This window comes from Podarcis filfolensis (genome assembly GCF_964270895.1).
Source record: "Podarcis filfolensis genome assembly, chromosome: 3".
In the NCBI taxonomy this organism is placed as follows: Eukaryota; Metazoa; Chordata; class Lepidosauria; order Squamata; family Lacertidae; genus Podarcis; species Podarcis filfolensis.
Window position 1 is genome coordinate 76,272,634 of NC_139606.1, and position 17,504 is coordinate 76,290,137.

The window sequence follows — 17,504 nt, forward strand, 5'->3', positions numbered from 1 at the left end:
AGGTTAAGAACAGTTTCAGGTTAAGAATGGACCTCCAGAACGAATTAAGTACCTAACCTGAGGTACCACTGTACTGAGCTAGATGGACTGTTGGTCTGATGCAGTAGAAGTCATCTTTCTATGTTCCTAGTTGTGAATATAGCACCACCATGTTCTTGAGCAGCTCACACTAATTTCAGTGGAGACTGGGCAGGAGAACATCACAAAACATTCTGGGTCAGATTTGCCTATATCGGATTTATTCTGCCTCCTTTAATGGCACAACTGGGAGCTTGAGGCAGCTGCCTCACCTTGCCTCTTGATGGGGCTTCTGCTTTTGGCTTTGCCGTCATTATTTGTCATGTAATAGAAGAAGCAGTAGAAAGATCCCAAGGTCGAAGGAAGGAGCTTTCAGCTCCCATTTGGATTTTCACAAAAACTGGCTGATTGAGTAAGCATTCCTGGGCTGATTTCAATTGACCCTCATTTTGAAGATCATTCTCACTCTTCCTCTAGAGGCATGGAGTGGTAGGGGCAGGGGGGACAGGAACATAGGAAACTGCCCTTGACCCTTCAATAGCCCAGTACAGACTGGCAGTCGCTCTCCAGGGTTTCAGACAGGAGCCCTACCTTACCTGGAGTTTCCAGGTATTGAACCTGGGCCATTTTGCATGCTATAAAGGTGTTCTGCCACCTTGGATTCTCTTTGCTGTGACAAATGGCTGAATCACCGAGCAGGTTGGCCCAAGACATTTTGCTGCTTGCAGCAGGACAGCAAATCTCCTCTCTCTGCACCTCCAAGACAAGATGCACAGTACCCAAGGCCAGCCAAGTCAATTTGGCACCTGAGGCCGAAAATCCCACAAGCACCTCTCCGCTCCTGGGTCGTAAAAAACACAATTACAGCTAACTAAATGACTAACCACTTGCTGCCCTTTCCTGACACCCAAAATGCGGCTACCTCACTCAGGGACGCCACTACTTATGAGGGAGCTGGATCCGTAATATTTCCCTTCTTCCTCCCCCCCCCCCCTTTTTCCCCTTCCAAAATCATCCTCATCACCAATAACAAATGTAAGGACTGACTGCTATTGCTGCGCGATCTAATTCTCCTACCCCTTTGGAAATAAACGCATAAAACCCCCTTTCTCTCTTCAAGAATATACAACCCGCTCCACGCTGAGATCAAATAGAAACTAATCTGAGAAGTGTGTTTCGAGCCTTCGCAGAGGGCGCCTGCCTCCCAGCCGCTGCCTTTCTTCCCAAGCCAGGAGGAGGGGCGCCGCTCTCTATGGCGGCCTCGCTCCCCCCCCTCCCCACGAAGTGCGCACGGGCTCCCCCTGTCGGCCGCCGCGCCACATTCACCGCGCGGAGGGAAAGCGAGAGGAGAAGGGCGAGCGGGCTCCCCCTGAGGGGCGCGCGGCATTTCCCCCCCGAGAAGAGGCGAGCGAGAGCGGCGCTTGCCTGCGAGGGGGGCGACGACGAGCGTTGTTCTCCTCCTTCGCTTCACTGCTGGAGAGGCGGCGGCGGCGGCGGCGAGCAGCAGCAGCAGCAAGCAGCAGCGATAGACACGGACAGCAGGTTGCAGCCGGGAGCCGACGCCTCGCCCGCGCTGGGGACTCAGGCAGGCGGACTCTCATGTGGCGGCGGCGGCGGCGGCAGCAGCAGCTCTTCACCGGCCGCTCCAAACTCCGTGCCTGCACGGCGGTGGCGGCGGCAAGCGCTAGCTCCGGCTCCGTCCTCCTTCCTCTTCCCGCCTTGGCGACCCGCGCGGGGGCCGCCGCCCCGTCTCTCCAGCCCTCCAGCCCGGGGCGGCTGCACCTTCGTTGAAGCCTGGGAGCCCCCACTCCCCCGCTGCTCTTCCCTATGGGGATTCGGGAGTTCCCCAACGGCACGGCCAGGGGCAAGACCGTCGCCATGTGAGTGGGGGGCGAGGGAGCGGCGGCGGCGGGGGGGGGCGTCGCGCGCAGCAAAGGTTCCCTCACGCAGCCATTCCCCTTCTCCCGGGGGGCGCCGACCCACCGCCGACCCGGTGAGGGAGGACGAGGGACACCGGGAGCAAAGTTTTCATCCTCTTCCTCCTGCTTGCTGCTCACTTTCTCCCGGCCGCGCTCGTCTTTTCTCCTCCTCGCTGGGTCTGAGAAGCGGAGGAAGCGGCGTGTTTGTGTGGAGAAGGGAGGTGTTGGTTTTGGCGCGGAAAGGCGGAAAGTTCGCCCGGAGCCTTTCCTGGCCAGCTCGGCGGGGAGCGGAGGAGGAAGGCGCGCTCCCTCGCGGCAGCTTCGAGCCCCTCGGGGTGCGCGGAGAGCGGCGTCGCGCTGGGCTCTGTCCGGGCGGACTCGCAGGAGGAGGGGCTCGGCGCCTATGGACAGAAGACCAAAGTAGACCACGTTTTCTGAGGGGGGGGAACCCCCTCTACAAATCGTTGTACTAGGCGAAATAGTAGTAGAACTCGGCTGAGGTTTGCGCTTTGTGCCCAGTGCCTTGAGGGGGAAGGACCGCAACCTTGGCATGCAGAAGGTCCCGGGTTTAATCCCTATCATCTCCAGGTAGGGGTAGCAAGGACGCCTGCTTGAAACCTTGGACAGTCGCTGCCAGTCCGTGTAGGCAGAACTGAGCTAGGTGGACTGGTGGTGGGGCTTGACAAAAGGCATTGCAGGGGGTTGGACTAGATGACCACTGCGGGTCCCTTCCAACTCTACAATTCTGGGATTCTAAGGCCTCTATTCCTCTTTGTTGCATTCTTAACACCTTGATCCTGAGAGGCTTTGCATTTATTACATTTGCCTTACCTTCTCCTCACCCACCTCTCTTGTCTCTGCCTCTAGTGGCATGAGGAGATCTCCAGACGTCAGCCCCAGGAGGCTGTCAGACATCAGCCCCCAACTCCGGCAGCTGAAATACCTAGTGGTGGACGAGGCGATCAAAGAGGATTTGAAATGGTCCCGATCTGTGGAAGACCTCACCAGTGCGACTGTGGGGCTCACCTCCATTGAGGAAAGGATTCTACGGATTACTGGCTACTACGGCTACCAGCCCTGGGCTGCCAGCTACAAAAGTAAGTCCCTTGTTTATCCCTGCCTCCTTCACAGCAGCAGTCACCATTCTCTCTATATTACACACACACACACACACACACACACACACACACAGAGTCCTCAACTTTCTGTCACAAGGAACCTTCTCAAACTGCCTGGGGAGGATTCAGGTTGTCCTCTGGAATTAACCCCTTGATTCCTCTTCTAGGAATCAGTGGGTTTTTGTATCTTGTATTATCAAAGTAAATAAGAGATGGCCTTTGTTATTTGGCTAGTTTATTGCTCCTTCTTTTCCACAGCTGTCTTAGAATAATAGAATTGTAGAGTTGGAAGGGACACCAAGGGTCGTCTATTTCAACTCCCTGCAGTGCAGGAACCCTGCCCACAGCCGTCCTTGGGTGGGCTCGAACCACCAACCTTTCGGTTAACGGCCAGATGCACTGACCCATTGTGCGCGTGTGTATATGCCATGCATTTTATATTTTTGTGTCAGTATAGCAAGACTGATGGGTGGGGGTCAACTTGCCCTCTTTCTGTGTGTGTCGTTTCAAAAGGATGTGGGGACATGAGGAGTTAAATGCAGATCAAATGAACTTTCCGGTTGTCTTGGGGGGGCACTGTGGTGATTATTATATAAAACATATAATTCTTCAGATTTAGGAAAGGATTTCAGCTTAGTGCTCAAGCTTGGATCAAATGTGAATTTTATGAAAGGTCACTGTGGCATAAAGGGCTTCTTTACAAATAAAAATTGTTAGATTAAATGGTGAAAGAAGCTTTTGTCTTCAGTACAAGGAACTGATCAGGAAAATGTCATACAGCTGGATGATTTAATGAATTGCTTTCAACTTCAAAACAGATTTGCACATATTGTATTATTATGAGTCTGGGGTACTAGACTTCCCTAAAACCGTGAATCAAGCAATGATTAAAATATAAGTCAGGCCAGCTTCCTTAGGAGAGACAGGCTATTAAAGGAGAGCGAAGGAAATGGGCTAGTAACAAAGTGAAGACTCTGTGTCAGACTCTCCCCCTCCCTGAGCTCTGAGATAATTAGTAGAGACAAAGCAGAGTGGAGAGTTTAGGATTGCAATTGGTGGTGATGTAACCTAGGAGGGAAACGGTTGCAGGCTGTGAAAGGCAGCAAGCTAGAGCAGAGGGTCAGAGAGCCATGGCTGATTTCTGTTTGGATCCAACGCTGCAACCATGAGAAATACAAGACCTTTTTGGTGTGTTAATGCTGTGAACCCCTCAGTTGTAGGCTCAGGTGGTATATATGTGTAAATAAACCATATATCATAAAGACACCACAGTCTCCGCTGTGCCTCATTTCCAAAAGGAAACACAGACCCTGGGTAGGAGCCTGGACCCCTGGAATCTTGCACTGCTCTGAGATTGGGGTGGCAGGTAGCAGTATTAATCAAAGCAAAGTGGACTTTCATGCCAGAATCCTAACCTCACTTGCCTGGGAGTAAACACCATTGAAGTTACTCCTGAATAGACATGGTTAGGATGCAGCCATAATGCTACTTACTGTATTGGCTTGAATATAAGCCACACCGAAATATAAGCCGCACCTTTAAAATTGGAGGAGGGGGGAGGAAAAAAATCTGGAGTATAAGCCGCTCCACTCCTCACTGCTCCTGGCTGCATACCACAATGTCACAAATATATGCCACACTTTAACTTTTCACGGTCGGAATTTGAGAAAAAACTGAGGCTTATATTCAGGCCAATACAGTATGGTAATTTTGGTGCTAAGGTATAGTTCTTTATTTCTTAATACCATTAATGTAATAAAGTGATTAGGCTTACTCGTGATGGATGGGGTTAAATCTGTACTTGTGAGAATATATTAAAGAATATATTGAATAGTCGCTGGGGAAACCCAGCCAGATGGGCGGGGAATAAATAATAAATTATTATTATTATTATAGTAACAAATTATTATAGGATTCTTTTAACAACCACCACCACTAGTTAATACTGGTGTTCCTACCAGGTTGCAGTCCTATTCCCACTTACGAGGAAGTATTCCCCATTGAATTTAATGGGACTTCTGAGAAGAGTTGTATTGGATTGTGCTATAAATGTGTACAATAATCAATACAATGTATTACACTACTCTGATCATGATTCATGTTTTCATATTTCCAAAGTCTGACAAAATATTTCTCTAATATCTCAGGGCACTGATGGTTGTTACTGTGTGCCTATTTTGTGTGTTTATCATACAAAAAGACAGGAAGGTTCTCCCTCCTGCTCCATTTTACGAATCATCTGTAAGGGGTGCCAAATTCCATGTTATGAATTTTCTGCATTTGCATGGTGACATCACAGTAACATGCCTCCTGTGTTGTCCAGGAGGAAACATATTCATTCTTCTCATTTTCCTTTCTCCAAACATGTTGGTTCAGAAGACGCCATATTACCAGGAGGTAAGTCTGGAATTTCTGCATTCAATAATGGTGCAGCTTCAATAGCCCATCCTGTCAGCTCTGAAATATGGAAACAGGGCTTTATTCAAATTAAATAACCACTCAATCCCTTGGAAAATGGCTTGTGGAGTGTCGCAAGTTTCTGTTTTGATATCTGCATGGAGTCAGTGGCTGAAACTGTTTAATGTTTTGGAGTTGGATGTCATTAACATGCTGATGATACCCAGCTCTGTTTTTCTATCAAGATCCAGGAGCTAAAGCTCTCCCGTGAGCCAGTGTCTGGCAACTGCAATGGACTAGATGAGGAAGTATAGGTTGCAACTGAATGCAGATGAGGCATAAGTGATGACAGTTGGGGGTCCTTGGAGAGAAAAAACCCAGTGATGGGATTTGCCTTCTTTTAATTGAGTAGTTGTGCATTATAGGGGATCTTTTCAACCCTTTCTTAGTTCGGATTCTAAGAATTCTTGGTTACTGCGTCTACCTATCATTTTTACTGCGCCCTTTCCTGATGTACAGGGACCTGGCCAATATCTCACACACTATTTGTAATATAAATGGACCACTATAATGCGTCCTGTGGGGCTGACCCCTTGCTAATGCAGCACTTCACTTATTTGAGGGAGTAGGGCAATGGAAACAGATAAGATCTGTGTAATTGCTGTACACTCCTGGCAAAGATGAGTCCATAGGAGAGTCTGAAGCTAGCTAGTATGAGTTTAGAGCAAGTGACTGACCAGCAAGGAGTTTGTACCCACTTGAAAGCCATAGGTCATAAAACAAAAGTAGTCAGAAACAAGTCTTTCAGTACCTTGGACAGGCCTCAGGGAAGAAACTCAGGTGGAGACAACTTCTTATTAGAAGGACAAGTTGCTGAGCTCATGTACTTTTTCAGCTTGACTACCACCTCACCAGGCTCTGCCCCCTTACTGGAAAATGGAGATCCTTTAAGGAGCAAATCTCTGGCCTGGAGCCTGACATTTTGTTGTGTCTCCGTTGCCAAGCACATTGCCTGTGGTGGCGAACAGATGGCACACAAGGCCTTTTGTGTGTGGGTGAGGAGCAAGGATGCTGGTTCTGTGATGGTTCCTAGATCCTGGACTATAGTCTCTGGGCATCCTGGCTGAAGGGTTTTAGGAAAGGGTCAGCAAACTTTTTCAGCAGGGGGCCGATCCACTGTCCCTCAGAACTTGTGGGGGGCCGGACTAAGTTTTTTTTTGGGGGGGGGAATGCATCTCTGAACGAATTTCTATGCCCCACAAATAACCCAGAGATGCATTTTAAACAAAAGCACACATTCTGCTCATATAAAAACACCAGGCAGACCCCACACATAACCCAGAGATGCATCTTAAATAAAAGGATACATTCTACTCATGTAAAAACATGCTGATTCCCAGACCATCCGCGGGCCAGATTTAGAAGGCGATTTGGCCGGATTTGGCCCCCGGGCCTTAGTTTGTCTACCCATGGTTTTAGGTTCAAAGTGTCAGATTCCATTGGTTGCTGGACTCAGCTTGAGTTTCAGTTCCCAAATCTGGTGTTTGTGTGGGTGATATTCCTGACTCATCTGATCTCTAGCCCTCAAAGTCAATGCCCAAATCACTTTTGGTAATCTGGATCTTGACCATTGCAATGACACTGGGATATTTTTCTTTGAGCCATAATTAAAGGGGGGTGCACCTTGGGCTCAGAAGACATATAAAACCTGTGCCCTGCTGGTTGACTATGATCTTCAAAAGAGGCTTCCCTTTCCGGGTTAATTTTCACTTTTTGAGAGGTGGTAGAATGAAAGTCTTGAGGAATTTTTAGTGGGTTGTTTCAAAATGCTCCTTTCAGAGCTTGAATTTTCTGTGCATGGCTTTGTGCCTGTTGTGCAATAGCCCCTAAGCCAAGAGGCTACTCACTCCCCTGAGATGTGGCCATTTGTTTTGCATGGTTCTCAAAAAAGGAAGAAGTCTAGAGGCTATTGAGGCCTCTGAAAGACATCTCCCATGAGAAGCAGCCCATCATGATCCTTCAAGTCCTCCCTGGAGAAAACCTCAGAACGTTGGGAGCTATGCCCATGTACGAGCTGCCTCCACGAGGGTGTGTAAAATACCACTGGGGATTCCCAATTTGGATGATTGTCATGCAAGGGACTACAGTGCTTTCCACCTCCAATGTTAAAGGTGCTAGAGATCTCTTGAGATTATTGGAGATTAATATCATCCACCACCCCACTTAGACGGGCCCTTCAAACAAAAATATGGTGAAAGTAGATGATAGTGTGACTTAGAATGACAGCTGAGAACCAGCTTGACAGAAATGCCAATCCAGGAGATGCAGGAAGGAAAAATACTGGATAATGTCCACCTGAAAATGTGCCACGTTCCCTGCATTCCACATCTCTCTGCAACAGCAGCATGCTGCAACCAACAGAGCTATCCAGACTGTTTTGAAACTTATTAAAAATATAGTAAAAGGGGAATCAATTGTTTACAAATGAAATCTATGTTATCCTAATATCATTCACAGTTTTAGAATTTTGCACTGGAAGGGAGGGATATTCTAAAGGATTGTGAGAGGTTGTTTTTACAGAGTGCCTTGATGTGTAACTGTAGCTTGATGCAGCTGATATACTGGTTTTGTTTATCTGACAGAGACTCATTATCATTGAAAGTGTGCTGTGCAGGATTTTATAATTGTTCATAAAGAGTTACAGTTTATTAAAAATGTTGCTGAAAGATACATAAGAACTTATAACTTCTTGGATAAAGTGTTGTTTGCTTTGTTGGCAAAAACTGGCTTGCTACTTGTACCTCTGCAGTAATTACTGCCTTGCAGGCTTTGTTCTTTCAGTCTTAAAATGAGTGGTACCTTGTCTCATGAATGGCCCTATTGCCCATTAAGAGAAATATCTTTATTAGTGTTTCTGCCAGATTGGACCTTATGGGAGGGCCAGCTTCTGAGCTAGTTGTTAATGCTCCTCTCTGACATGATGACTAATAGTCCAATTGACTTCATGTTGAGCAACTGTGGGTAGACTTGCTGAAGTAAGAAAGATCACATCCGTAGCTCAATTGTAACCTGCTTTCTGGGATTTGAAATTTGTCTTTGAATGCTAATTGTAACCAAAGCTTAATGTGCAATGTTAATTCTCCACAGCAATATTTTAATGGCATCTGTTTCTTGGAATCTGTTTAATTTGGCAGAAGTTATGACTAAAGAAGAGGTAGCAATGCTTTTGAATTTACATAGCTTTGAATTCAAAGCTATGCAAATGTTTGATCATATTGTTGAGATATGTTTTGTGTATTACACCTGAAATGTGCTGTGTGTTCTGAGAAAAACAAAGAATCACCTGCACTTAACCACAACCATCAGAATTACTATGCAGAAATTAGCTGTGGGAAAAGCAATGTTCACTTTTCTGTGATTACACAGCTATAATGTACAGAGAATATACAGTGGAATGCAGAGGAGGAGGAGCACAGAGGAAGTAACAGGATTGGGAACAGCTGGCATTGTGGTGCAGTTCTGCAAGTGACCACTGTCTGTTTTGAGTTGTTGGGGGTTGGATGAACTGTAGACTAGAAAGGGTATATGTGGCGTGCTCAAGTATCAGTTGTTGGTTTTTTTACATTAGCTTGGGCTCTAATGAATTCAGTTTGTGAGTTGGGCATAAATAAGTGGCAACATATGTGATTGTTGTTTATATGGGTCTGAGCCATCTGCTTGCAAAACTGATCAGTCTTCTGCGGGGTTTGAAAAATGTTTTATCATGCTAGTGGTCACTCAGACTATAACTCAAAGAATGCAAATTTTCTCTAAGAAACCACTGGCTTAGTGTAATATACATGGAGGGAAGGTAATTTTTTTAAAAAGTGGAATAAATCAAGTCAAGTTTTATAAAGGAATTGGCATGTTATATCATACTTATTAGGATCCCACCTGTCTGGTCTTTGACCACAATAAAGATAGATTGAAAGATTGATTGGGATCCACCAAATCAATGAGACTTCCAGGTTAAAATGGTATTAAACTAATCGTATTTAATAAGCACAGAACAATCATGGTTCAATTTGTGTTCCTTAACTACTTTCTGTCACATTCCTGGCATGTACTGTGCCCACTATTTTGCATGTAAAAGGTACCCCTGCCCGTACGGGCCAGTCGTGTCCGACTCTAGGGTTGCATGCTCATCTTGCTCAAGAGGCCGTGAGCTGGCGCCGTCCGAAGACACTTCCGGGTCATGTGGCCAGCGTGACGAAGCTGCAGCTGGCGAGCCAGCACCAGCGCAGCACACAGAAACGCCATTTACCTTCCCGCTATAAAGCGGTACCTATTTATCTACTTGCACTTAGGGGTGCTTTCGAACTGCTAGGTGGGCAGGAGCTGGGACTGAACGACGGGAGCTCACCCCACCGCGGGGATTCGAACCTCCGACCATGCGATCAGCAAGCCCTAGGCACTGAGGTTTTACCCACAGCGCCACCCGCGTCACTACATGTAGTAGAACATTAATCTGATTGCTATCTAAGCAAGTAAACATGAAAATGGCATGAAGCCTCATAATATGATTGCACGTTAAAACATTGAAGGCAATTAGAAATTTCTTTATGAAAAAGTTTTCACAGTGTGCATTGAATTCTGGAGATTAGCAATTCCCTATTAGATTGTTGCAAACGGCTTCTCCATCTGCCACCTGTTGGAAAGTAGCCTGCAGGCTGTTGCTGATCTATCTGGGAATCTGATAGTTGTAGGGAATGCAGAAATTCAAGCACTGTGCTTTTGTGTGCTTTTGAATACACTATGGTTTCATTGAGGACCTCTTCAGATAGCAGAAAAAATGTAGGTGCCTCCCTTTCTAGTAATGTTCTGCCATATATTTTTCCCCTGCATATAGCTCAACTGTGTTAGCTTATACTAAACTTAAGGGTTCTTTAGTGTATGTATTGGGAGTTGTCATAAAGATATTACTCACTTTTATTATAGGTTCAATCCTAAATATTGTTCATGAAAGTAAGTATTTTAGGTGAGGTATGCCTTTAGCTATGTCAGTATTATGGCTCAGATTATAGACACAATAAAATAGGGATGCAGAGGCTGGAAAATGATGCAGCTCTTTAGAGTAAGCAAGAGGGCAGGGAAGAGCTTTGAACCATCTGTTCCCTTTCTGCATACCTTTGCTTGTTGCTTGAAGATAATGGGCATGTATGGGCCATATTTTTTCACTTGGGGGTTCCATTCTTCTTCATGAGCAGTGTGAGCCTCCAGATGTAAAGCTTCTTATATTGCCAAAATGGCACCATCCATGCACAAGAGAGGAGGTATCAGCAAGTATGAAGTAACTTGGCAGAAGTTTAAAAAAAACACACACTTTGAGAGGGGAGCGTAAGGATGGAGAACCCAAACCAGCCAAATTAGACCTTTAAGCTATGGGACACTGGATGAAGGGACAGAAAACCAAGAGAAGAGTTCTGAAATCCTGGAAGAGAGCATGGATGGGTGCTTGAATAGTACCGCTTCATACTGCAACATTTTCTTGCAGGTCACACTTATACTTGTTTCTAATTGTACAAGTGTTGTAAAGGGCAGGATACAGGATGGCCCAGAAGGAAAAGCAGAGAGCTTTGGATTGGCAAGCAGTAGCTTGGAGTGTTGTGTTGCCAATCACAGCATCATTGGTGGAATATATGAGAGGCCTTGGGGTGCTGCAGTCCACATTCAGAGTGCCAGATCATAGCCTTTGATATCCCAAGCCTTATAAGATATGGTTGATGGAGTTGGATATGTTTAGCCTAGAAAAGAGGAAACTGAGGGGAGATAGGATAGCCATCTTCAAATTTCTAAAGGGTTGTCACATGGAAGAATAGAAGCCGGACCAATGATTTTAAGTTACAAGAAAGAAGATTCCAAATAAACACCAGGAAGAACTTTCTGACAGTAAGAGCTGTTTGACAGTGGAACGGACTCTCTTGGAAGGTGCTGGACTCTCCTGCAAAGCTTAGATAGTCATCAGTCATGGATGCTTTAGTTGAGATTCCTGCATTGCAGGATGTTCGACTAAATGACTCTCAGGGTCCCTTCCAACTCTACAGTTCTATTATTCTATCTAGGCTTTCATAACCCCTAGATTTGATTGTTGTAATGCACTGTATGTAGGGCTGCCCTAAGATTGGCCAAGAAGCTGAAGCTAGTGCAAAATTCAATGGCTTGAATACTCACTGGGACAGAGTGTTGCCACCATGTCACAATGCTGTTGAAAGAATTGTACTGGCTGTCAGTTAGCTACTGAGCTTAGTTCAAGGTGCTGGTACTGTTGTATAAAGCCCTAGATAGCTTAGGACCAGGACACCTAAATGATCATATCATCTCTTATACACCAATCTGATCACTGCATTCTTCAAGAGAGAGCTTTCTGCAGGTATCTTCTCATCAGGAAATCTGCATGATGTAGGACTTGGGTTTTTTAGGGTGCCTACCCTTTGGAAATCTCTTACTACCTGAGAAGTATCTTCTCTGTTGTCTCTTTGGCACCTACTGAAGGCTTTCCTTTTCAACAAGCCTTTTAAGTGCAGATTCTTATCCCAGTCAGTCTCTTTGCTGAATTTTAAATTGTTTTTATAAGTGTTTTATTGTTGATGTTTTTATTGTTAGTAGCTTTGGGGTGTTGCATGGATGGAGTTCCTCAGTGAAATGAAATCAGTAATAAAGTACTGCCTTTTACTGTATTAAAAATGGTAAAACTTTTAAAAATAATCATGGTATGAGTTGCAGTTCCTTTTCCTCAGTGAAAGAGGAATGCTTGAAAGCAATCAATAATGAAATTGTCAGATATACAGTGGTACCTCGTGTTACGTACCGTCCCCCTTACAAATGCTTTGGGTTATGTGCTCCACTAACCCAGAAGTAGATGCCCCTTGTTGCGAACTTTGCCCCGGGATGCAAGCAGAAGTCGCGCTCCGTCAGCAACATTAGCGAAACCGCGCCTCATGTTATAAGCGGTTTCCAGTTACAAACGGACCTCCAGAACGGATTAAGTTCATAACCGAAGGTACCACAGTATAAAAGTTTAGTTTTGTGTGGGTATCATTTTGTGTGGTATTGTTGCAAATGGAGCAGTGCTCAAAGCCAATTCATTTTCTAAGACTAGGAACTGCAAAACAGATAATCATTCCCAAACTATTCATTTTCCTTATAAACTAACTCAGTGGCTTATTTAGGCTCCTTAACAGTAAGAAGGAGTCCTCATGGAACAGTGTGGGTGGGACTCAGTGGCAGAGCATATGCCCGCACTGCCCAGGGCGGGCGTGCTCCCGAGGGGGCCAGGGCACGGAGGCTGCACCTCCCAGGTGCACAGAGTGGTGCGCGTGCCCTGCAGCTGGGGATGGAGCGAGCCGCCGATGGCGGACATTCGGTGCACCGCTCGCCTGCAACTCCCAAGCCTCCCCCCCAGCTGTCAAAATGAAGGGGGAAGGGGGGAATGCCACCAGCAAAGCGGCGCAGCTCCCCCCCCCCCCATACTCCGACGGCTTGGGAAAGACTTGGGAGTCGCGGGCGGGCGGCACACCAAATGTCACCCCCCTCAGCGAAGACACCTGGGGCGATTCGCCCCCACCGCACTCCCCTTCCTCCACCCCTGGTGGGACCTCTAAGTAGAGAGGAGTAGGGTTGCAGTGTTAGTCATTTTGTATTACCGCAGTCCTGATTCCTGCTCAGTAGTGGCACCCCAAGTTTGGAATTCGCTCCCTTCTGAGGGATGAATAGTGCTGATTTGGTTGGGTTTTCTGTTTCAGTTAAAGACCTCGCTATTAACCCAGGGACTTTACTGAAGTTTAGTTTACTGTCAGAATGGATTTCAAGTATTTATCCAGTTGTGATTTGTCCACCTACATTTGATTGCACCATAATATCTCATAGCAGCTATAAGTCAACAGGGTAGATAGAGTATGGTACTGAAGGTTAAAAAATATTGTATCCATAAAGCAACTGGTATAAATGATCAAGGATATGCAAGCTCCATTGTAATATGCAAATATGCAAAAGAGGCATCTTGATCCCCATCATTTCTGAATTCCTGTTGTTCATATTGCTACCCTTAATATATATGCTTTTCTTGCATCGCCTTCAAATTTCCCATGAGACGGGATTCACTGACTTGTTAAAAACTTCTTCACTTTCCATCCTCAACAAGAGAATTGTGAAATAATGTAGGACAGAGCCTCAAATGTTTGTTTAGTGGTGCATGCCTTGTTTAATGTGTCCTAGAAGAAAATGTTGATGTGCTGTTTCTACAATTCTCTTCCACTTTTTTTGTTTGAACTAATATAATTTAATTCAGTTTTGTTTTGTTTTGTTTTGTTTTGGATTGAGGGTGCAATCTCAGGATGAGAAATGGGGAAAGGGAACTTGATTGAGCTAGTGACAGCCCATCAGTGTACCAAGAGCTGTATAAGCTCTTTAGTCCCATCAAAATTACCCTTGTGGTAAATTAAAAACACTAAAGAATTACATTATTTCTATGGCCTTTTGCAATTTCTGATCAGGTCAATCAGTTGATTACTTTGGAGAAGAGTGTTAGGTTAGTAATCGGAAATAAGTTTATTAAAACATGTTTAAACAATTTCCCCACAAACTTTACACTAAAAACAGCAACACAAAAACAAACAAATCAATATATGATTGCTTAATGGTTTTGTTTAACTGCTAGGAAGAGTCTGGTGTGTGCAGGCATAGGAGTCTTGTTGGGTTTTTTAAAGTTACTTGCCAAAAACGCTGTTAATGCAAAACACTGGAAATCTAATGGTCTGTATCAAAACTCAGTGATTGAAAAAAGCACTCTTGGTAGTAGCAATGGACAAACTAACTGTATTGTTATGATTCTGGAATGATTTTGCGAATAATGAACTGTTGTAGCAATGGGATGCTTTGGCGACTTATTGGAATAATTACTGTAATTTGCCTCAGCTCAATAAACACCTCTCTTTCTGTCTTGTAACAAATACAGTATGTAAAATAATGATAGTTTTAGATGATACTCTCTTTGTTTCTTGTTTATTATTTTGTTTTGCTTATTATTATGGCCTCAGACGTGCTTTCTGTTAAAAAAGGGGGAAGTAAATGTGCTCAGTGCTTTTTACACATAAAACTGAGTCCACTAAGTGATATTAGAACTTTGCCCTTTTTGGAGGGTGGGAGTCTAACTTGTTCTATTAATAGTATATGGTTGAACATTTAACTTTTCTTTGTTTCTTTTTTACTAAAAACGTTGTGACAAACTGCTGTAGCGAATCTAGTGACCCAAATCTATAAGCAGCTGGACTAACACAAGAACATATCATAGGATGGGGCATGAAGTGCAGTGATGGTTTGTCAGAGGGCCAAACAAGATGTGGCATTAAACATATATTTGAGTTTAATATGCAAGCAGCTGCTAGAGGCGGGCTATTAATTTCTGACATTGCAGCGTGTCAACCTCCTTTTCTCTGTTACCATGGTCCTGGCCAAGCTTTGGAGCTACTATTTGTGTTCAGAGGAAATCTCCTACTGGCAGAAACACAGAGCTTTCATGATAATAAGCAAAATGAAATATTTGTGAAATTTGCTGGTGCTCCTCTCAGCAGCCCTGGCTGGCAGCTGACATATTTATGTCCCAGAAAGATGACCCAGTGTCTTTCGAAGGGGCATTCTGTGACATAAGCTTGGCAGCTACCAGCCAGTGGCTGAAGGAAGAAGATCAGCCTTCACCACAAAATAGGTGATGGTAGAGGAATCAGAGAAAAATACAGGGCAGGTTTGTTCCTCCTTTTATCCCTAAATCTCCCCCAAGCCCCAAGCAAAGACTTCCAGTTACGCAATGAAGCTTCCCCCCCACACACATGTGCCCCTATGTCCCCAATTGGCTGGGGGAAGGTCAGGAGAACAGCACATGGGGGAAGGAGAGAGGGGTTTCAGTGGATCTGGATGCTTGTGCAGCTGGAGCATTTATCATGATGCAACACAGAATTCCACCCAGTGTTTCTAGAAATAGGCAGTACTCTGCAGATAATTCATTCTGGAGATACTCGCTGGTATAACTCTGATATGTATTAATGTAAAGCTGATTTATTGTCCATAGTCGGCTGCAAAAGTATTAAAAGTGCACCTGCACGCCATTATTCTTATTTCTGATGGATTGCAGGATCTCTGCTTGTTTTGTTGTATGTGGATTATTTTATTTTTTTAAAAAAATAATCAGTTTTTTTTAAAAGATTTTTAAAAAAGGAGACTTCAATGAAGGTTAAGCCACAAAAATAAAATCTTGTGTTCACAACATGAGAGTTCAGTATTCACATCTAATACTAGAGGTTGTACATAGCTATGTTAGCCACTGACAGTCTTAATCACCATAATTAGTCAAATCCCATTTTAAAGCCACCTTTACTGAGTCTATGCCATTGCTATATCTTGTGTTAGCTAATTCTGTAGGCATGCATTGTGTAATGAAGTTCTGTCTTTTTTTTGTCTGTCATGAATCTGCCACCCTCAGTTTCATGGGATGATCCTGAGTACTATATTAATTTCTCCAAACCATGTATAATTTTATATATTCCTGTCCTTCCCTTCCCTCCCCTCCCCCCCATGTCATTTTCCACACCTTTTCCAGCTCTATAAAAAACTTTTCTTTCCATGAAAATTTTTTGTTTTTACAAAATGTGGCTTGTTTAAAGGAGGCAATGGAAGTTTAAAGGAGCAGAATGGAAGGGGGCTTTTAACTCTTTCTGGGCAGACAGTGGCACTGGGACCCACCTGAAAGTTCCGCAGGTCCACTGGTGCATCCCGGTCTATTGTTTGAGAAACACTGCACTATTTCCTTAATATGACTTTCATTAGTGGAATATTCATTTAGTGTGGATCCTAGTGCACATTGTAACCAATTCTTTTAAAGGTGCAAAGGGAAGTTTTTTCTTCTTCAGAGTGCATATATACAAGTGCTTTTTCAAAAATAAATAAAAACTGAAAACCTGCTCTTGAGGGCTTTAGCTGTGCATGATGCCCCATTCTAAATCCAGCTTAAAATCACAAGTTCTTTAGTGAATAATAGAATGCCAGGATCAACTTTAAAGGCAAACAAATGAAACCAAACAGAAAATAGCTGGGTTGATGTGGCAGCCTTCTGGGACCTGCAGCAGGAAGCTGGTGTTTGAGTTTTTATTTTTCTCTGCTGGTTGGTGGGTGAAAGTATAGTTTTGTTTTTTGCTGATGTGCTGCCAGCATTGTTATTGCTGTTAGGGGTAGGGTTTGTTTTTTCTGTTCTATTTTATAATGTATTTATGTATATATTCTTCATTGTAAGTTGCTTGGAGACATGTTAGGTGGCAAGGGACAGATAAATTTAATAAAGAAATAAAACTTAAAGCGATATGGAAGTCTCTAAATAATGGAAATTCAGTAAGCTGAATACTTCAATGGGCATGCCTCTCTGATTTCTGATACTCTATTTTTTATGGTCTCTTTTCAAAATTCAAAAGTAACTTAGGAGGATACAAACCTTGGCACACATACCGTGGAGTTAGCTCCGCTGAACACAGCAGAATTACTTTTCTTGGTAAACATGCATATGATTGTGCTGTTAGAATATTCCTCTTCAACACACTTCCACCAAAGGAAAAATATTATGAATAAATGTAGGTGTACTAGAATTTCCAGGTCCATATCCCTCAGCAGTTTATATGTTCTGGCTGCCTTTCTGTCTGTGCTAGCCATTGAGTGCTTATTCCTAAGGCAACTGGAGCCAATTATTCCCACGCAAAGTACCTTTAAAATGTCTTGAACTGTGTTGCAGATCAGTCTTCTGAATGTGGAATAGCATCTTTTAATGGATGTGCAAGATAAAAGCAGACTTATCTTCCTGCATTCATCAAACAATCATTTCTACTTTAAAGAGTAGTAGTGAACAATAGTTTATGCAAAAGAAAATAAAAATGCTTTCCTCCTATTCCTGGCAAGGATGGTTAGACTGGGTTTATCTTTGGTTTTTGTGCCAATGATTGGGAAGGTAATTAAGCTCAATTTATCAATAGTATTA

At 44.2% G+C, this 17,504-nt stretch overlaps 1 protein-coding gene across 2 annotated transcripts in view; it reads left to right on the forward strand.

Moving 5' to 3' along the window:
• Positions 1 to 1,342: 1,342 nt before the first annotated feature.
• SLC35F3 (solute carrier family 35 member F3) overlaps positions 1,343 to 17,504 on the forward strand; it is an 89,427-nt gene continuing 73,265 nt past the window's right edge. The window contains exons 1-2 of one of the 2 annotated variants that reach the window (XM_083606075.1): positions 1,343 to 1,898; positions 2,805 to 3,034. In XM_083606075.1, the coding sequence (XP_083462201.1) occupies positions 1,846 to 1,898; positions 2,805 to 3,034 (283 nt within the window). In that variant the 5' untranslated portion in view covers positions 1,343 to 1,845. Of the gene's footprint in view, positions 1,899 to 2,804; positions 3,035 to 5,287; positions 5,453 to 17,504 lie in introns of those variants that run through there. The other variant, XM_083606076.1, reaches the window with a different exon arrangement.